Source organism: Panthera uncia, assembly GCF_023721935.1.
Source record: "Panthera uncia isolate 11264 chromosome E2 unlocalized genomic scaffold, Puncia_PCG_1.0 HiC_scaffold_20, whole genome shotgun sequence".
Taxonomy (NCBI): domain Eukaryota; kingdom Metazoa; phylum Chordata; class Mammalia; order Carnivora; family Felidae; genus Panthera; species Panthera uncia.
In genome coordinates this window covers 13894459-13915693 of record NW_026057589.1, presented here as the reverse complement: position 1 = coordinate 13915693, position 21235 = coordinate 13894459, and the positions used below count along the sequence as shown (strand labels likewise).

General features: G+C 53.6%; 1 protein-coding gene and 1 long non-coding RNA gene across 3 annotated transcripts in view; one reads left to right on the top strand and one right to left on the bottom strand.

Annotated features, from left to right (window-relative positions):
• Positions 1 to 873: 873 nt before the first annotated feature.
• LOC125916433 (uncharacterized) lies at positions 874 to 15220 on the bottom strand. Of its 2 annotated transcripts, none has more exons than XR_007455905.1 (3): positions 15161 to 15220; positions 1253 to 1360; positions 874 to 969 (listed from the first exon to the last, which is right to left on the bottom strand). It is a non-coding gene; the product is annotated as an uncharacterized LOC125916433 (long non-coding RNA). The 2 variants fall into 2 exon arrangements; XR_007455904.1 differs by lacking the exon at positions 15161 to 15220 and adding an exon at positions 14766 to 15032.
• Positions 15221 to 15479: 259 nt separating this feature from the next.
• The window catches only part of BCAR1 (BCAR1 scaffold protein, Cas family member), a 38393-nt gene continuing 32637 nt past the window's right edge, over positions 15480 to 21235 (top strand). Inside the window, exon 1 of the mRNA XM_049622620.1 lies at positions 15480 to 15648. Within this exon, the coding sequence (XP_049478577.1) occupies positions 15637 to 15648 (12 nt within the window). The 5' untranslated portion in view covers positions 15480 to 15636. The remainder of the gene's footprint in view (positions 15649 to 21235) is intronic.

Here is a 21235-nt window from a genome sequence, read left to right as displayed (position 1 = left end):
AGCCCTCCTACGCCAACAGTGTCTGGTATGATCCGTGTGTACCCTTAAGACTGCTGTGGACAGCTGGAGCTGGAAATGAGGAGAATAAGCATGGGCTTCTTTTATCTTTGCAATGCAAGTGGTGTTTTCCACAAAACTGCAAATCCCCCATGTGGTATAATAGAAAAATAAATAAATATTTGGTTTCTGTGCAGTTCTGGGTTGCTAAAACCCTTGGGATTTGTATGCTAGTGGAAGATTCCCTGGAAAAGTTCAGGATGGGGACTGGTCACCAGCCAAACCACCCCTGTAGCTAGAGGGTTAAAACTTTCAGCCCCGTCCCTGGACCTCTGGGGAGGGAGGAGAGGCCAGAGATGGAGTCCAGCCAGACCAGTGATTTAATCAGTTGTGCCTGTGTTATGAGACCTGGGTAAAAATGCCTCAAGCACAAAGTCTGGGGAGCTTCTGAGTTGGAGGACACATCCATGTACCGGGAGTGTGGTGCACCCCAGTTCAACCGGCACACAGGCTCTCGCGAGGTGCCCTTTTGGGCCATCTTCATCCATTTCACTTGTATCCTTTATAACAAACTGTAATAATAAATAGAGCACTTAACTGAGTCTGTGAGTTCCAGCAGATTATCAAACATGTTGGGGGTGTTTGCGGGCTGGACAGGGTGAGTAGTCTGAGCACCCCATTTGCAGCTGGCAGCTGAAGTGGGAGTGGTCTTGTGTGACAACCTCTCATCTGTGGGGGACGGGGGGGGGGGTCTGTGCTCACTCTGGGTAGTCAGGGACAGAACTGAATTGAACTGTTGGACAACCAGGTGGTGTTAGAGAATTTGTTAGAGGCCTTTTGTGTCAATATAACACCAAACGTCTGCCACAGGTGACCTAGAGGCAGCGTAATCTAGCGAGACACCCCCATTGGAGAGTGACCTGGATGAGCACGTGGCTTGGCCCCCTGCTTCCCCTGCCCCCATTTCTGCATCTGTAAAGCAAAGAAGAAGGATTAATCCTGGGGAGTGAACGCGAGGAATCTGCATTTCTGACAAACAGCCAGGTGATGCTTATGCACTGTGAAGTTTGAGAACCTCTGCCCCTTGCCTCCCTACTTATTAAAAATAAAAAAGCCTCCGGCTATGCATTTAGGAAAATGCCGTCTTCCTTTATTCTTGCCACTTCAAATAACTCAAACTCCTAAATTCCTGACGCATCAGCAAACCGGAATGAGTAAGCCCAGGGTTCCTTCCCTGCCGTCTGCTGAGACCCACCTGCAGGAGCTTTCTCCTCCTTGGAAAAGCCTTTGGAAGCCCAGCAAAGAGCTTAGCAGGAAGCCCCGGAAAGTTACCAGCAACTTGGAAAAGCAGCTGAAGTAAGGCCTGGGGAAGCAAGCAAGAAATTCAAACGACAAAATCCGCCCAAGTCCCAATAAACACAGCTGAAGAGTCAACGCTTCGCTGCCAGGTCGGCTCCAGATGGCGGGGCCCACGTGCACACACGCACGTGCTCACACCAGCTAAGCTGAGCGTGTAGTGTGTCAGCCAGGTTGCCCTGCAGCTTGGAGAAGACCCAAGCCACCAGAGGCACAGCGCTCCTGTCAAAACAAGCCCCGCGAGAGGCAGATTACCCCAGCTCGCGCCAGCCCAGCCAGCGCGGGCCTTCCTGCCAATGTGAGCTTTGCCTGCACCAGGCTTTGCCTCTCTCTTCTCCCTTCTGATCGTAGAAGGAAACTGTTCATTGTTGGAAAAGCAGAAAGCAGAAAAATTGGAACAGAATTTAAATCTCTCATCATCTTACTAACAGAGAAAACTGCTATCTACGTTTTGGGATACTTTGAGACTTTTTCCTGTATTTTTACATACCTTTTCTTGAGGCAATTGGAATCATGCTATACCTGTGCAGCTCAACACAGAACCCACCGACCACATGTAGCTGTTTATAAATAGGGGCGCCTGGGTGGCTCAGTTGGTTAAGCGTCCGACTTCAGCTCAGGTCATGATCTGAGTTCATGAGTTCAAGCCCTGGCTTGGGCTATATGCTGACAGCTCAGAGCCTGGAGCCTGCTCGGATTCTGTGTCTCCCTCTCTCTCTCTCCCCTTCCTCTGCTCACTCTCTTTCTCTCTCAAACATTTAAAAATTTTTAAAAATAAATAAATGAAAATTAAAAAAATTTTAAGTAGACTCCACGTCCAAAGAGAGGCTTGAACTCACAACCCCAAGATCAAGAGTTGCATGCTCTACTGACTGAGCCAGCCAAGTGCCCCTAAATTTAAATTTTAAATTCATTAGAATTCAAAATTTAAAAAAAAAAAATTCAAAATTCAGTTTCCCGGGCACACTAACCAAAGATTTCAAGTGCTTAGTACTCACATGTTATTAGTGGCCACAATATTGGACAGTGTGGACACCCAGCATTTCCATCATCACAGGATTCTTTTGGATTGAATTCGTATATGCAGTTTTGTATTCTCTTTTCTTTGCCTGTGGTATATACCATGAGTGTTTCCCCCTTGACTCAAGCATTCTTCGAGAAAACGATTTTAACGGCTGAATAATATGCCATTACGTGGTTGTACCGTAATTTATTAATGCTGGCCTTCCACTGTTGGTCACTGAGGTTACCCACTTTCTGTTGTTGTAAATAATGCCATGATAAAGTGCCTTGTCCTTAGATCTTGATCTGCATCCTTGGTGATTTCTACATCACTTCTACAAGTGGAGTTATCATATCAGGGAGGGCACACATTTTCAAAGCCTTGAAATATCATGTCCAATTACCTCCCAGGAAGGTCTCCCTCCTCTCTCCAGGGGAGTGGTTGTGCTCCTCTCTTCCCGTGTAAACCTTCTGAGAAGCTAAGATTCAGCAAAGCACCCTGCCTGCCTGTCTCTGAGCATGTAGCCCAGTGCTTTGGGTGAGATGTGTCTGGAACTAGGAAGAGAATGGCCATTCATGGAGAAGACTGGACTAGGTCATGCCTGAGTGCCAGAACCTTCTGTGGTACCAGCCCAGCCCAGCTCTGTCTCTGGAAGACACATTTGAACAAGGCAGGCGTGATGGTTAATTTTATGTGTCAACCAGCCTGGGCTAAAGGATGCCAAGAAAGCTGGTAGTACATGTCTGTAAGGGCTTTTCTGGAAGAGATTAGCATTTGAAGAGGTAGATTGAGTAAATGTCATTGTCACCAGTGTGGGTGAGTGTCATCCAATCCACGGAGGGCCCTGAAGAAGGCAAATTTGTTCTCTCCTTGAGCTCAGACATCCTTCTCCTATCCATCAATGCTCCTGGTTCTTGGAGCCTTTGCACTTGGACTGGGACATACACGGTCAACTCTTCCTCCTGGGTCTCCAGCCCACAGATAGCCAAACGAACATGGGACTTCACAGCCTCTCTGTCTCCTATTGCTTCTGCTGCTCTGGAGAACCCAGCTAATGCAGCAGGAATATGCCTCAGGACTTGATTCATCACAAACCTAGCTTTGTGGCACGTTCCTCTGTGAGTTGCTCTAAACATTTTCTGAATCTAGTTCGCCCCTCACCTCTCAGGGCCAGTGAGTTTTACGCAGTTAAGAGGCGGGCCTGGGGACGTCTGAGTGGCGCAGTTGGTAAAGTGTCCAACTCGTGATCTCAGCTCAGGTCATGGTCTCATGGTTTGTGAGTTCAAGCCCTGCATCAGGCTCTGTGCTGACAGTTCAGAGCCTGGAGCCTGCTTCAGATTCCTTGTCCCTCCCTTTTTCTCCACCCCTCCCCTGCCCGTACTCTGTCTCTCTGTCTCAAAAGTAAATAAATAAACATTAAGAAAAACATGAGGTAGGGCTTTACTACACTTCTCCCACACTTTCCCAGCAGTTCTGAGGTTTGGTCAACAAGTCCAAGTTTGCCTTAAACTATTATTCCCAGCTGCACAGCCTCCGATCTCACTCCCTCTCTGTCTTTATCTTCCCAAGCTAAGGCTCCCCCTTCTTTTTTCTTTTTTTAAAGGCTTTATTTAGTATTATTTTTTTTAAGTAGGCTACATGGTCAGTGCAGAGCCCAACATGGAGCCCAACGTGGGGCTTGAACTCACAACCCCGAGATCAAGACCTGAGCTGAGATCAAGAGTCAGACGTGCATCTAACTGAGCCACCCAGACACCCTTAGAGGTTTTATTTATGTATGTATGTATTTATTTATTTATTTATTTTCTTTTAAGAATTTTTATTTTTATTTTTATTTATTTATTTTATTTAGAAGAGTGAGCAGGAGAGAGGGGCAGAGGAAAAGAGAAAGAGAATCTTAAGCAGCTTCTGCACTCGGCACGGAACCTGACACGGGCCTCAATCCCACGACCCTGGGATCATGACCTGAGCCGAAGAGTCAGACGCTCAACTGACTGAGCCACACAGGGGCCCCAAGGTTTTATTTTTAAGTAATCTCTTCACCCAGCGTGGGGCTTGAACCCACAACCTGGAGATCAAGAGTCCCACCCTCCACTGACTGAGCCAGCCAGGCGCCCTTCCCCCTCCTTTCCATTGGCTTGCCTGCCCCCTTCTCATTTCAGCCCCTCTTGGTGTGTTCTCCAGGGACCATCAGACCTGCACGTAGGATTCCAGACTTGCGGTCCAGGCCCCAAGCATCGGTTCTGGCACCATTGCTTCTTTTTTAATTTTGACTGCTTGATGCAGCCTCACTTTTGCTCTCCGTAGGGTGGCGGTGTCTCTTGACAGTTACCAAGCGGTGCAGACTGGGCTCGAGGCAACTGCCTCATTCAGTTTGTCCTTGGACGGGAGGGAGCCAGTGGGGCTGGGGCAGCAGGAGAGGCGGAGCGGGCCTGGGCTTCTGTGCGTGCAGACGGTGAGCTGGTTCACGGCCAGCTGTAGCAAGACCCCAGGCCCCCCAGGACGAGCTGGGCTCGGGCTACCCCAGGCCTCCGGGCTGCCGAAGGTTCCTTCCCTGGAGATGGGTGACCCGTTTATCTGGAAGGAAACCATTTAAAACCAACCCAAAGGCACATCCGTCTCAAGAGTCCGAGATGCTGGCAGCAAGAACGCTAGCCCGCGATGCGCCGACTTCTCGGGCAGCTGCCCTGGCTTCTCTCCAAGCTGAGTCATGGCCGTGAGGCTCCCTCAGGCTGCCAGCTCGTCCGGGGTTGCCGTGTCCTTGTTCCCTAGTCTCCCTGCGGTCTGGGTTATTCAGCGGCCTAAACCAAAGCGCCCAGAGCCCAGAGGGTAAGAAGGGACCCTGCTTCTGCTCACACAAAGGGAGCCTCTCTCACCCCCTCTCTCACCCCCTCTCTCTCTCAGGGAAAGAACTAGAAGTCAGAAAAGCTGGCTCCTTGCCCCAACTCTGTGGTGCTTTGGCGAAGCCCCTTCCTTTTCCTGGGGCTCCTTCCTGACAGGGAAGAGTTTGGGCTGAGACTTCCCCCCCTGGAGTGGCCAGGAACACTGAATGGGACACCGAGCGGGGTGCTTCCAGGATGCTAGGGGGCAGAGCAGCAAAAGGTTATAGCTAGTGGCTCCTTACGGGCAAAAGAACCTGTCAAAGTGTGGCCTGGCTGACCCGTTGTCCTCTGTGGAGACGTTGGGGGTAACAGCCCACACGTGCAGATGCTGGGAGAGGTGACCCCTCCCTGCGCACCGCTGGTGCTTCTCTGGAAAAGTCCTTGGCAGGATGGGACCTCCTGGCCCGAGTTACGCCCCACCCCATGCCAGGCAGTGCTCAGTATATAGTGACGAGGAGCCTAAAGAGGCAGCCCCCAGCCCCGGGTGGGACCAGTTCCACGGTACAAGTCATTCCAGAGCTCCCCAGGGGCCAGGCGGGAGCTGGACCTTCCCCGCTCCCTCTGGCCCACTCCCCTTCTCTCAAGAAGCCACTTTTGAGGGCGCCTGAGTGGCTCGGTCGGCTAAAGGTCCTACTCTTGGTTTTCGCTCAGGTCACGATCTCAAGGTTCATGAGTTCGAGCCTCACATCGGGCTTTGGGCTGACATTGCAGAGCCTGCTTGAGATTCTCTCTCTCTTTGCTCCTCTCTCTCTCTCTTTCAAAAATAAATAAGTAAATAAACAAACAAACAAACATTAAAAAAAGAAAAATATCTTTGGGAAAACAAACTACTTTCAGAGAATCCCTGTCTCAGGCTCTGCTTCTAGGAAATAACAACCCCTACGATGTCTTGCAAATATCAATCAATATTTTTTTTAAATTTTTTTTAACGTTTTATTTATTTTTGAGACAGAGAGAGACAGAGCATGAACGGGGGAGGGTCAGAGAGAGGGAGACACAGAATCTGAAACAGGCTCCAGGCTCCGAGCCGTCAGCACAGAGCCCGACGCGGGGCTCGAACTCACGGAGCGCGAGATCATGACCGGAGCCGAAGTCGGCCGCCCAACCGACTGAGCCACCCAGGCGCCCCTCAATCAATATTTTTGTATAGGTGACTGTCACACAGGACTCCCTTCCTCCCATGTCCAGGTTTCCACCAGGATGCAGGGGCCCAGGAGGAGTCTGGGCCCGATACCTTAAAATACCCTGAGAGGTTGTTAAACAAGGGAGTAAGACACATTACTCTAAGGAAACAGAAGTGGATCTCCCAAATGGCTGGACCCAGGTGTCCCCAACACTCTCTCTGAGCCCCCATGCAATTGCCCCATTGGCCAGAGGAAGACACTGAGGTCTCAAGAGGGACAAACAGCCCAGGTGGGCCATAAGAAACGGCAGAGCCAGGGTTCGAATGCAGGCCTCCCCACTGGGGCTCAGCTTCCAGAAACCTCACTTTGTCCCCAGGAACAGATGGGGCTCAGCCTGCTGGACCCTGGAGGAGAGCCCCTGTCTACACTGGCTTTGTTGCCCACAGAGGCCCTCCACAAACTCTTGCTCATCCTTCAAGCTCCTGTTTGAGTGCTTCCTCCTCCAGGAAGCCTGTGCCTCCCCAGGCAGGCCAGGAGAGCAGAGCCCGATCCTACTTCTCCACCTGGGTCTGTCTCCATGTCTCCAGGTCCAGCCTGGCAGGTCCCTCAGTAAGTATTCCTCCACCTGACTCAGAAGGTCTGTCATGCAGGTGATGTGGGGACTTATCTTTCTGGAACCTTCCACCAGACATTCCTCCCATCAAACATTGAGCCCAACGGCCTGTATAAAGAACTCGCCCTTGCTGGAAGTTCTCCTGGAGGCCAAACTTTGCACCAGCTTCCAACATCTTTTTTTTTTTTTTTCCTCAGCATCCAGCATCTTTATTAGCCTCCCTTCTGCTTGGCCCCATCTGTAAATGCAAGGCCTTCAGGACTTGTGGGGCGACCGCTGCCTTGAGGGAGCAGGAGAAAACTCCGGGGCCAGGAGATGCAGGCTGGGGGGTGGTGGGTGGAGGGACAAGTCAGGGATTCTGACAGCCGCATTTAGCAGACGCTTCCTTGTCGGGTGCCACAGCGGCCCTGATACACCCTATATCCCAGTGCTCCCAGGACATTTGAACTGGGCCACCGCACCGCACAACCCTTGGGGGGCATAGGATGAAATAGAGGGGGGCTGTGGTTGCGGGCTGCTTTGCTGTGTTATTCAGCCCCATTTAACAGAGGGGATGAAAACGTGCTTAGAGTGTAAATACGGTGCCAAAGTTCACAAGGCAGGACCAGAAACCAGGCCAGCCTGGCACCCGGCCGCGCCGGCCGCCCTGCCCTGCCACTCGAGGCCAAAGGTGACAGGGAGGCTGGGTTCTTGCCAAAGTGCAGACCTCACTCCCTGCCGTGAGCTCCTTCCTGTTTCCACAAGGGTCAGCCTCACTCCCGGGGAGCAGGCAGACTTTCCCAGCGCCCCTGGGGCAGACCCTTGGCCTCCTGGCAGGGGAGCAGCCGATGGGAGTGGGGGCCCTGGCGCCCCTGCCTCACTGAGAACCTACCTGCTGCTCTGGGGACTCGCAGTGGTGACCTCAATGTGGCAACAGCTCTTTGGGGCTCTTTAATAATTTAGGGAATGTATACTATTCATCGGGGAGGCTTCATCCCAGGATTCAGAAACACAATGCCCCGGGGATTGTTTCCAGTAGAGAGTGAAATTCCACTTGTCACAGTCACCGAGAATACAGGCCTGTTCCTGGAAGGGGCTCGGCTCTGGGTGTTTACAAACATCCTCGAAGACCGAAGACCGGGGAGGCCAGAGGCCAGGGCCCTCGGTGCTGAGGCGGGAGCCTGCTGCTCTGCCTGGCTCAGGGGGCCATTCAGGGGGCCCTTGGGCCCTTGGCAAGTCCCTTCCCCTCCACCTCCTACCTTTCGGGGGGAGGGGAGATGGCGGTGGCCGGGCCTGGGGAGGGAGGGGGCTTATTCTGCTTCCTGTTTGGTTTCCTCTCCTCCCCAGCCTCACTTGGTGTCTGTCCCTGGGGGTGTCAGGCCCCAGAGTGTCTGTGGGAACCCACAAAGGGTGGTTTGCACTTCCTAGGACTTGGCAATTACATTTTCCCCTCATAAGCTGTTCTTAAAAAAAAAAAAGAAAAAAGAAAATTACCCAAGAACAGGCAAACTCATAAACACCAAAGGTAGAATGCTGGCTGGTGGTTGCCAGGGGCTGGGGAAAGGGGGAGTAGGGGGTGGTTCTGTTTGGGAGGATGAGAAAGTTCTAGAAATGGAGAACAGTGATTGTTGCACCGACATTGTGAATGAACTTCATGTTAAAATGGTAAAACTGGCCAACCCATTTTGGACTTTCAATATCCAGAATTGTACAATAATAAGTTCATTTCATGTTATGTATGTTTGACCATAATTAAAAAAAAATTATTTAAGTTTCTGTATTTATTTTGAGAGAGAGAGAGAGAGAGAGAACCAGCAGGAGAGGGACAGAGGATCTGAAGTGGGTTCTCTGCTGATAGCAGAGAGCCTGAGGCAGGGCTCAAACTCATGAACTGTGAGATCATGACCTGAGCTGAAGTCAGACACTTAATCAACTGAGCCACCCAGGCGTCCCTATTTTACTACAATTGTAAAAGGTGTATACTGGAAAAAAAAAAATGCACAAGTAATGAATGTTCATTTGAAAAACATTGGAAAGTAGAGAAAATAATTTTCGTTACACCAAAACCCCATTTCCTCCTCCAAAAACAAACAAATGAGTCTCCTGTGAAATTCTGCTCCATAAAGACAGAAAAAGCCCTATTTATTAACCAGCACAGTAGGCCCTATGTACAAACCACCCAGCAGGGCCTTCCTAAACATTACATGTAGTGATCAAAATCTCGCCCCCACCCCAAGATGATCACAGCTGATACTGTACTATCTAAGCTTCCATGTTTTTCCCAATGCAAATATATGACATAAATATAAATACATGAATTTTTATGAAAATAGGACCTGCCCATACTTATTTGGAAGCCTATTTTTCACTTTACGGTATATTGTAGGGGTGCTGGCTGGTTCAGTTGGTGGTACACATGGCTCTTGACCTCGGGGTGGGGAGTTTGAATTCCACGTTGGGTATAGAGTTTACTTAAAAATAAAATCTTTGGGGCGCCTGTGGGGCTCAGTCGGTTGAGCGTCCGACCTCGGCTCAGGACATGATCTCACGGTCCGTGAGTTCGAGCCCCGCATCGGGCTCTGTGCTGGCAGCTCAGAGCCTGGAGCCTGTTTCGGATTCTGTGTCTCCCTCTCTCTCTCTGACCCTCCCGTTCATGCTCTGTCTCTCTCTGTCTCAAAAATAAATAAACATTAAAAAAATAAATAAATAAAATCTTTAAAACAAAACAAAACAGAGTATTATAAACATATTTCCATGTCACTCTATCATTTATGGTGATGCCCGGGATTGGATTCTATCATGCGAATATCCCATGATATGTTTAACTGCTGCCCATTGTTGAACATGTAAGTTGTTCTTATGTTTTCCTGATAATAAGGGAAACTGCAAGTTATATCCTTGCATGTATATCTTTGGCTACTCTCTGAGTGCATTTTTTAAGATAAATTCCTAGAATTTCTGGGTCAAAGGGTCCCTGCCCCTTAGAGTTTTTTGCCTCATCTTGCCAGACAGCATGCTGGAGCCATATGTCATTTATAGCTATTCCCACAAACAGCAAGAGATGCCACTTGAGCTGAGTAAGAGGATTCTTGCCCCGGCCTGACTCGACCATCGCCAGTATTCAGGCCATGGGGACCAGATGGGGGGCAGCTGGGGGGCCCAGGGGTTCCCCCCGCCATACACATCTGAATCCCTGGCATCTATGATTAGGTTACATTGTAAGGCAGAAGGTGCTTCGCAGCTATGATGAAATCGATGATCTTAAGCTGGGGAGGCTATCTTGGATCACCCGAGTAGGCCCATGGTAATCACGAGGTTCTGGTAAGAGGGAGTCGGGAAGGCCAGAGTCAGAGAAGATGTAATGACATAAGCAGAGGTCGGAGTGATGTGGGGCTCCAAGCCAAGGGATGTAGGCAGTCTCTAGTAGCTGAAAAAGTCAAGGGAAGGTATCCTCCCCTAGAGCCTCCAGAAGGAATGTGGACCTGCCAACCCATTTTGGACTTTGAACCTCCAGAATTGTACGATAATGAGTTCATGTTGTTTTGAGCCACCGAGTTTGTAGTAATTTGTTACAGCACCCATAAGAAACTAATATATCTATCTCTCTCTTGCCACCAGATCCTGAAACCCCACTGTCTAGGGCACGATGGTCTTCCTCTGCACCCAGTAGCGTGATGAGCTGAACGTTACCTCCTCTCCTAACCAGATGCCTCTGAGGCAGAGCATACCCAAGGTTTTGTGAATGTGGGACAGACGAGGAAGTGCTTTGCCCTAGCCCCTAGGACCCATCCTTGACCAGACTGTGAAATTACCCACTCTGGGCTTACTGTTACAGGATAAGTTCGAAGTGGTGCCAGGACCGAACCCCAAGGTCAGTGGGCTCCCCATCCACTTCTCTAAGCCAAACATCTCTTTCTGTGCCAGTCTGACTTGCCTTCCCTGAGAGAGGCAGTCATTCACACTTTAGAGTAAGACAGAACATCTAGCCGGGTACTTCCTCACTTGTCTTTTCTTTTTTCTTTTCTTTTCTCTTTCTTTCTTTCTTTCTTTCTCTTTCTTTCTTTCTTTCTTTCTTTCTTTCTTTTTCTTTCTTATAAATGGTTTATTATTTATTTTTGAGAGAGAGAGAGAGATGGAGCAGGAGCAGGGGAGGGGCAGAGAGAGAGGGAGACACAGAATCTGAAGCAGGCTCCAGGTTCGAAGCTGTCAACACAGAGCCTGATGTGGGCTCGAACTCACCAACTGGGAGATCATGACCTGAGATGAAGTTGGACGCTTAACCGACTGAGCCACCCAGGTGCCCCAAGGTAGTTCATGTTCTCATCCACTCCAGAGCTCACAGGGTCCCATTAGCCACTCCCAACCCTAAAATCTCCTTCTAGATCTCCAAACAAGCTCAGTTCTTACTCTCCATAGGGATCTGCTTATCCACGCCTGGCTCATGCATGTGGCAATGATGGTCCCTGCTATTTATTTTTTTTTTTATTTTTTTTTTAACGTTTATTTACTTTTGGGACAGAGAGAGACAGAGCATGAACGGGGGAGGGGCAGAGAGCGAGGGAGACACAGAATCGGAAGCAGGCTCCAGGCTCTGAGCTGTCAGCCCAGAGCCCGACGCGGGGCTCGAACTCACGGACTGCGAGATCGTGACCTGAGCTGAAGTCGGACGCTCAACCGACTGAGCCACCCAGGCGCCCCTATCCCTGCTATTTAAAAAGCAAGGGTTTTGTGCTAGCTCAAGTGCCCCAAACTTTACCGGAGTCATTTGACTAAATCCTCTCAACCATCCAGGAAATATTTTCATCCCATTTCACAGATGAGGAAACTGAGCCCCAGGCAGGTTTAACTCACATGCACAAAATGATTCAAGTGCAAGCAGCAGAGCCGGATTCAAACCAGGTAATCTGACTCCAGAGCCAGAAGCTGCCTGGAGTTGGCCTGTGGAAGCATTTCATTTGGCTTACCCAATGTTTCAAAATCCAGACATTTTATTTATTTATTTTTATTTTCTATTTAAATGCTTATTTATTTTTGAGACAGAGAGAGACAGAGCATGAACGGGGGAGGGTCAGAGAGAGAGGGAGACGCAGCATCTGAAGCAGGCTCCAAGCTCTGAGCTGTCAGCACAGAGCCCGACGCGGGGCTCGAACTCACAGACCGTGAGATCATGACCTGATCCGAAGTCGGAAGCTCAACCGACTGAGCCACCCAGGCGCCCCAAGACGTTTTATAAAAACAATCTGGATTTCTGGATTTTCCTGAAAAATCTGATGCACCAACTGGAAGAACTCCCAATAACCAAAGCAAGATCAATACACGCAAGAAAATATTTTCTTTGTATTGATTATAATCATGCCAAGGTATAAAATAAATAGCCACGAGTTCATACTGATATAAATAAATGCATAAATCAATAAATGAAGAAGAGATAAATTTCCCATACAGAATAATTCCGAATGGTTTTATGTAGATACTCTGTCCTCAGGAGGTGGAGCCTAACTCCTTACTCCTTCCAAAGAGTAGGGAATAGAAAGCAGGGAGAAAACCTGACAAACATTCTAACAGCCACGTGATCAAGGTCAACGTCAACAGTGTTCAGTCCTACTGATGGTATATGTCCTTGATACCACGTGGTGAAAATGGCATTTTTTCTGAGGTCTTCCTAAAAATCCATACCCCCCGTCTAACCCTGAGAAAAACACCCTGCAAGTCCCAGTTGAGGGACATTCCATGAAATCCTTGACCAATACTCATCAAAACCAGCAAGGTCATCAAAAGCAAGGCAAGTCTGAGAAATGGCCACAGCCCAGAGGAGTCTCAGGAGACCTGACAACTAGATGTAATTCGGGATTCTCAATGGGGTCTGGAACAGAAAAAGGAAAGGGACAGTACTAAGGGAAGGGAAGGACTAAGGCAGTCTGAACTGAGGGTGAATATTAGCTAATAAGGATGTATCAACGTTAGTTCATCAGTGGCGACCAAAGCACAAGTGCCCGCAGAGGCTCACTGTGCTCTCCTGTTAGAGAGGTCCGTGGTCACCCTGAGTGGGGGTGGGGAGAAGGAGCCACCTTGCAGGCCTTGGCCCTCTAGATGCGGCAAGGCTCAGGGGACAGAGGCCTGGGTGTCCAGAAAGCTGGGTATGAAGCTTATCTGTGCCCAGATTTACTCTGTGGCCATGTCCAAATTCCCTTCCCTCCCAGCCTCAGGAACAACAATAACCCCTGTCTCCCTGGGGCCCTGGTCAGCCCCCAGGGATCCTCTCGGGGTTCTGGCAACTGCTCAGGCAGCCCAGCTGTTGCTTCTGGTGTGAACTGCTCGTCAGGAGGCCCCCGGAGCCTGTGCTCTGCAGCACTGAGTTATCCTGGGATCGTTTTCCTGCTGGGGAATCAGGGTGGGGGGAGATGCAGTGAGGGAGGCAATACCATAACCCAAGGTGCTGGGTCCCTGCCTTGGAGTAAGTGAGGGTCTGGCCAGGGATCCCTTGTCCTGTGCTCAGGGATAAGTTAATGGCTCCCTCCCTGAGCAAGCAGCTGTAAGCCATTGTTGCGGGCCAGCTAGAGGCAAGGACTAGATGGTTTGGAGGTCATGATCCCAGCTGCACCCCCTCCCCTAGGTTTCCATTTCCCCATACTCAGGGGTATTGAGGGGATCTTTCCCCACTGCTCACCCAGTTCTGACCTGGGCAGCTAGAGAAAGGGCTGATTGGACAGGACACAGAGCGGGTGGTAAGAAGGAGAGTGGGAGTGGGAGAGGAGGAAGGAGGGGGAGCCTGGGCTCAAGGAGGAAGGCTCAGTGAGGGGGGAGCCAGGGAGGCAGGGCGGGGGGGGGGTGCTCAGACAGTGGGCACGTGTGGCTGGGAGCCCAGGCACCAGGCTGAGCTGCTGCTCCCAGCTCAGGAGCCCCAGTGCCAGCTGGATGCTGGCGGGTGGGCACGGGCAGGGCTCCCTGCCAGGCGCACACAGAGCGCCCTTTGAGGAGGTGGCAGCTGTCGGCCCAGACCCCTCTCTGCTTGCCATGGCCCTGCATGCTCCCTCCAGCAATGCCTTGCCCAGCGTTGGGCTGGGGAAACCGAGGTGTGTAATTGGCAAACCCCATTCAAGGGGGCGGGCGACCCTGCCTGGGTGGAGCAGGAAGGGACCCCAGCTCCTCAGTCCTAGCATTGGGACTTGGGCCTCAGAGCAGGCCTCGATCGCCCCCTTTATTGCACATCTAGTACCCCTCTCGTTGCTGGTGGTCTCTCCAGGAACCTCCTTAGATGGAGGCAGCCCCACCTCTTGGGGAGAAGCCTGGAAAGCCTCCTAAACCCCAATGGATGCCCTGCTAATGGGGGATTTTGCAGCCTCAGGAGCTAGGGGCGGATCTGAGTCTCTGAGAAAGCCCACCTCACCTGGTCCCACGTCCTCCCTCCGTTCAGCCACCTAGGACTCGTGGCACTGCACACCTGGCAGACAAAAGAGCCTGTAGCCCTGGGCACTTGCCCCCCCAGATTTCTCGGTGGCCCAGGTGCTCCGCCAGGCCATGAGCCACATCTGCGGCCACCCAGCCTCCTGGAACCAGTTCTCCCTTTCTTCCCCGGACTGACCTGGCCCCCCAGAACCTTGGTCTAGGTGCTCACTCATCCTTCTTGGGTAGTCGGAGCGCTTTCTCTGGGTGCAGCTTTGCCCAGGAAGGGCTCCCAGGGAGCAGGGACAGGCTGTATGTGGTGGGTGGCAGACCAGAGTGGTCAGGCTTCTGGTTTTGCCTTCTGGTGGCTGAGGGACCTCAGACCTCAGTTGATCAGATGGGACATGAGAACAGCCAGCAAGGCCTACCTGACAGCGGGTGGGAAGTCAGACCGCGCACGTCTGTGCCCACTACTTGCAGACGACCATGTCAGATGTGGAAGGAATCGGGGATGTTTAACCCTGGGGAAGAAAGGCTGGGGCCGCGAGGGCCCGTCTTGCAGTGTCTGAGGCTGCGGGTGGCCCTCGAGTGGGGGTTACGGGGAGCCAGGATCCTCCCTAACGGCCAGTCCAGCTCTGCGGGAAGAACCGACAGCGCGCCAGGCTGTTCCCAGGCCGTCGGGAGCTCCCCGTCACCGAGGGAGGGGCAGGGGGAGTGCAGAGCCGGCGGAGGAGGTCTGGGCAGCGCACCGTGGGGGTGCCCGCGCCTCCGGGCTTTCAGCGGGAGGAGCGGGGAAGGTTTCTAGGAGCCCCGCGAGGCTGACCTGCAATCGCCTTCAGACACGGGGACTGGGAGCCCCGCCAGACCACCGGGCAGGCGCCCAGCATCCTGGGCTGGGCAACGTGGCGGGGAGGAGGCTCCGGTCTCCAGAAGCGGGTGGGCGCACAGGAGATGGTGCGACGCGAGGTGGCCCTTGAAGGATGGGTAAGGGGTGGAGACCGAGCCTCCTCGCCCGTTGGGCCGACAGAAAAATGCCACGGTCCGGGGTCCTCGCCTTTAACGCGGCCCCCAGGGAGGAGACGGGAGGGGGAGGGGCGGCGCGGGGCGGCGCATGCGCGGCGCGGACTGAAGCCGCCGGACCGTCCGGCCGCCGGGAGCGCGCAGGAGCCCGCAGGGAGCCCCGAGAGCGCCGGGACCCCGCTCGGGGCGGTGGCGGGGGGGCTCTGAGAGGCGCGGCGGATCGGAGCCCCCAGCCTGCCGCCGCCGCTGCCCGCCCGGGCCCCGGGGACGGCGGTCAAGATGTCCGTGCCGGTGAGTACCGATCGCCGGCCGGGACCCCGGGTCTGCTGCCCCCGGCCGGGCCTGAGACCTCGCGCCGCCCTCTGAAGGCCTAATGCCGCGGGGGCTCCGGAGCTGGGGTGGGGTGGGGGGTCACCCCACCCGGGCCTGCCTGGGCCGGGCATGGGGGTTAGCGTGGGGGCGTCTCCCCCAAGCCTGCCTCTGTGCCCCTGCCTTTCTTTCCATTCTCGCCCAGAAGTCGGCTCGGTCTGGGTTTTGTGCTGTCCCCTCCGGGAGCCCCCCCAGTACCGCTGGGTTGGCAGGGGCCTTTGTTGGTCCCGGGAAGCCCCTGGGACAGCCGAGCCAGGCAGGAGTCGGCGCTGCGCCCCGGAACCCTGCCCCCCATCAGGATGGCCAGGCCTAGCGGGGACAGTTCTGTGCCGCTCGCCCTGAACCCTCCTCCGCTCCAGGGTAGCTGGGCCGGGTGAGGCGGGGAGGTCTCTGCTGCCCCCCGGGAAACCACCTGGGTCAGCTGCCCTGTTGTGCTCCTGGGCTCTCAAGGATGGCCAGGGCTGGGGCAGGGTGTGCATCTCTCTCGGGACAGCCCACCCCCAGGACTGCCTGGCGGGATGCGGATCTGTGCCTGTCTCCAGAAAGGCTGATGCACTCACTTTCCCGGGAAGTTTTCCCTGGGTGCTGGGCCGGCCCCCTTCTTCCCTCCTAGCAGTGGGGGCTTCTCTGCTCGCCTGACACCATCACTTCCTTGGCCCGGCAGGCCGGCTTGAGCAGCTCCCAGCCATCATGGCTCCACACTTAGGCCGGCATCTGGAGGTAGCTGGGCCCCGCCTCCTGAGGATGGCAAGTGATCCTGGCCGCCCCCCCCCCCCCCCCCCCCCCCCCCCCCCCCCCGCGGGCCCCCCCCCCCCCCCCCCCCCCCCCCAGTCACCAGGCCTCGGGTGCAGACCCCAGCCCTCTTTACAGATGGACAGACTGAGGAAGGGGCCGACCTCCTGCGGCCTGCCCGGAAGGGGCGCCATCTGCAGGCTGGAAAGCTGTGGCTTCCAGCCATTGTTTCTCAGCCGACTTAGGGGCTTTTCCCTCCAATAGGAAGGGGCAGTGGGCCAGAGCGGCTGTCCACCTGGCCTTCTTTCTGGGACTGTGCCCCTCTCACCCCATTCTTAGGGTGAAGCAGACAGTAGGGGCTTCCTGGCAGGGCAGTGGCCTCTTAATTAACCACCATGGAGTGTGTGGAGATTACTGGAGAAGTGCTGTGTAAGTGCAAAGCATTGTTGTTATGGAATTAGAGACCCCAGCTCCTGCTGCCTCCAGAGCAGTGATACAGAGTTACAGATGAAAAAAGTAAGGCTTCCAGACTGTGCTGATGTGACCCCTCTCCTCCCTGCCCCTTCTTCACACCTGTTCTGGTTCAGAGCGGAACTGCCTCATCCTTAGAAAGACAGAAGACAGAACGGGCCCGTCCAGCCTTTCTTTCCTGCTGTGCCTCTGCAAAGCTCTGGATCTTTTCTGGCCCAGCGCACCAAGGGCCCTGCCCTGACCCTGTGGGTACTAGCCGGAAGGGAATGGACCTTCCAAGCCTGCTTGAGGGCCTGGGTCTTCAGGGCATTAGTGAACAGAGTATGTACCCGGGCCACGTGTGTAACGAGGGAGGTATGGCAGGGGGGTGGGTGCGACTTGCACAGACAGGCACTGCCAGGGACACCTGCTGTGAAGACCTGAAGCTGTGGTCCACTGTCCACACCACTGCCAGCTCCCGGTCCCTCCCCCCACTCCTGCCTATAGCCACAGCCCTCGGGGATTCTGCAGGAGGGGGACAGGGGTCTCACCATCTGCCTCCTAGTGGCCGGGCTGTCAGATCACCCTGGTTCTCTCCTGGGACCTTGGGCAGTGTCAGAGCCGGTGGGGCTGGGAGGAGAAGTTCATTTTTGGAGCAGCTGTGAAATGTTCCGAAAATTGCTTTCATGTGCTTGTGAGCGGTGAGGCCCCATAGAGGCTTCCAGGCCGAGCTGCCTCTTTAAGCCCTGCTCTTGGAACCCAGAATGGTGACTGCCCATGTGGTATTCACGGACATGTTTGGGTTTTAAGCACACCCATTCATTTGGGCAGTCTTTTCCTGGATGGGGCTGACGCAGGCACTTTGGCCCACAGAAATTACAAGATGCTTCAGAACGGAATGAAGGGTGGTGGCAGGAGAGAAGAGGTTGGGATGGGCCAGGTTGAGCCAGGGGCGACTTCCTTGTAGAGCAGGGGGCTGTGCAGGGATTAGTTGGTCTCGCTCTGACGTTTGACCCACAAGGGCTCTGGGGCCTAGAGATGGGAGGGCACCCGGGGTCATCCTGAGTCCCTGCACAGTGCTCCTTCCTCTTCCCTGAGCTGAGGGAAGTGCTCACACAGCACCTGGAGATCTACTTCCTGGATGTTCTCTGACATTGGCCTTCTTCTTGGCACGGCCATCTGTCACCCCAGGCCTGTCTCTTCCCTCTGGCCAGGCAGGAGGCATTTGAAAGGAAAACGGCTGTGCCACCCACCTGAGACCCCTGGTGGGCACTGGCATGATTCATGTTGAGGAGTGACAAGAGGCTGGCTGCCCCCTGGCAATGTCAGGCAAGAGGCCAGTGTCTGGCTTGTAGAGAGGTTCCCTGATGTCTGTTCCTGCCACTTGCTTCCTGGCTGTGAGATGGATGCTATCATTCTAGCCTCTCTGCTCCTTTTTATTTATTTATTTTATTTATTTTAATTTAATTTAATTATTTTTTAATGTTTTATTTATTATTTTTGAGAGCTAGAGAGCGATTGGGGGTGGGGCAGAGAGAGAAGGAGACATAGAATCCGAAGCAGGCTCCAGGGTCTGAGCTGTCAGCACAGAGCCTGACTCGGGGCTTGAACTCACGAACTGCGAGATCATGACCTGAGCTGAAGTTGGACGCTTAGCCGACTGAGCCACCCAGGCGCCCCCAAATTATTATCTTTCTCTCTGCTCCTTTATTGATGGATGACAGGCCCTATCAAGGAGTGGAGTGCTGACGTGTGTGCCGGGAGCTGGGCTCAGGGCTTCTTCACAGGCTCAGGGAGGACCTGTGTCTTGCCAGGGTCGCGTGACCACTGAGAGACAAAGTCGGGGTGGGAACCAAGTCTGGCAGCATCCGAAGCTGGGAAGTGAGCATCATCCTGCACGGCCTCTCTAATTGTGGGGGCTGTGGCCTGTTGAGCTGTCCACACAGGCCAAGGCTGCTGAGAGCCTGACCCTCTGCTTGTGGTTTTACAAATGGGAGTTTGCATAACCCCTTTGGCACCCCAGAGAGGTCAGGCAGCTTGCCCAGGGCTGTGCAGCAGGGTGGGCTTAGCCCTGTGAGGCCCCAGCTGAGGGTGATGGAGATCACTGGACCAGGCGTGGCACCTGGTTGAACCTCCACCAGCGATCTCAGGAACCTGGGTGGCTGGTTCTGTCCCAGCCAGCACCGTGATGGGAGAGCTGGCCAGGAAGCCAGGAGGCTCTGCCCTGGGCTCGCCGCTGGCCTGGGCAGCCAAGCTGTGGACAGCTGGGGCCCGGTGGAACAGGCTTAAAAGAGGATGGTGGGAGGAGGCAAGGTCCTCGTCCAAAGTCCTCCGGTCAGTCTCCAGAGCACCTGGCATGCCCCTCCTCCCACCTGGCCTTGGATCTGCCTGGCCCTCCCTCTGCAGGAAGTGATCCCCAGCCACTGCCTTGCTCACCAGGTCACTTCTCACCCTCAGGTGCTCAGGCAGAGGGCACCATCCTGCGAAGCCCTCTGGGACTCATGTGTTTATCGTTGGGGTTCCCTGGTTGCTATCAGGCTTCCTCAGGGTAGGACGCAGGCCTGCTTGGCACCTCTGTCTCTGCCTTGTTGCCCCGCGTGCCCTGGCTGCCTGCTGAGGGTGTGGCACTGGGAGCGCAGAGGAACCCCCGTGGACAGGCGGCCGTGTCCCCATGCAGAGAGCCTGATGCCTCAGCCACGGTCCTGGAAGCCTGGTTGGAGCTGATTGGAGGTTTCCAGAGAGGCTGCTTCGGGACGGGGAGGGCATGTGGTGGGTTGAGGCCAAGGACTCTAAAATGAATCCTGCTGGCTTGTGTGCACCTTGAGCCAGTTACTGAACGTCTCTGTGCCCATTTTCTCATCTGTGTTACGGGATGTTAACAGCACTGAGAACTCTGAGAGTTTTGTGAGAACTTGGCCAGGGTTCCAGAAAGCTCTTTGTAACAGGCTAAAAAGTCCTACATGGCAGTTACTTTTGTTGAGGTTCTGATCTTTCTCCTGCCACCACTGGCAGGTGCAGTGGCCAAGCCCCACCCCTGGCTCTGGCCCAGTCAGCTCGGGCAGGAGCGATCAGCTCTTTGTGGCCCAGTCTTCCTCCACTGGCCCTTTGTCTATACAGTTGGTGTGTTTCCTACCAAGGCCTTAGCTTGGGATGACCCCGGACCCTCTCCTGCCCCAGCGTGCCTACAGGACCTCTGCCCCTTGAGCCTTGGATCACCAAGTACTTGTCCTCACCGCCGACGTTGAGGTGGATGCCCTGCCCTGAGTGCCCCCAGGAGTGGGTGCAGAGTTGTAGACAGTGGAAGCCACTGGGGCCCTGCAGGCCTGTCGTCAGGTGCGATCAGCAGGCTGCTAGGTTAGGGAGTGGCCCCTTCTGCAAAAAGGAGGCACGTGAGGGGGGCTCAAGCCTGTGTGTAAGGCAAGTGGGCCACAAGGCTGGGAGGATAGCACCCACTGAGTCCCCACTTCCCACCTCCAGCCGTGAGACTGTGTTTCCTAGGTGCCTGTGCTCTGCCCCCTCCACCCACGGTGTCACCTTTGGGTCCCCAGCCTTTGACTCTGGCTTTTGTCACAGCTGCCTGCCTTGATGGCGTCCTGGTCAAGCCCCATTGTTTCTTTGGTTTACTCTTAGTCACTGTTTGATGGTCCATTGTCTCCCTCTCTTCAAGAAAAAGAGATATGGCTAGGAACAGGTTGGGGACTGGAGTCGAGGTGGGTTGGATGCCTGCACTGGCAGGATTGATGGTCACAAGTTGCAGCTCCAAAAGTAATCCCTTCTTGAAAGGGGATTAGAGGCTAAGGGGGCTTTTCAGTAATCTAAATTTATTATTTAAATCCTTCCAAGTCCAGGAAGGATTGGAAGCCGATTCTAGTGAAAGACACAAATAGTCTGGGATCATTAAAAGATCCAGAACTATGTAATATATGGGGAAGGTAGACATACATAACTTTAAGCTTCCTGACAGCCAGGGCAAAAAGGCAATGGTGGGTTTAGGGTTGCAATACTTATTTTTGGTATTCCTAATCCCATGTATTTTTTCCTCTGTGGTTTGTTTTATTTTTACCAGTTGAGACTCTAATAGGAATATTTTATGTGTATTGAAATGGACAGATGTTAGATGAGTTTTGACTAATGCAGACCCCATGTAACCATCAATCAAATCAAGATAATATCTCCATCATCTCAGAAGATCTTATAGTCAACTGCCCCAGCCCCCATAGGGTGGCCAATATTCTGATTCCTCTCATCATGGCTTAGTTTAGCCTGTTTTTGAGCTTTATATAAGTGGAAACATACAGTGATACACTCTTTGAGGTCTGGCCTCTTT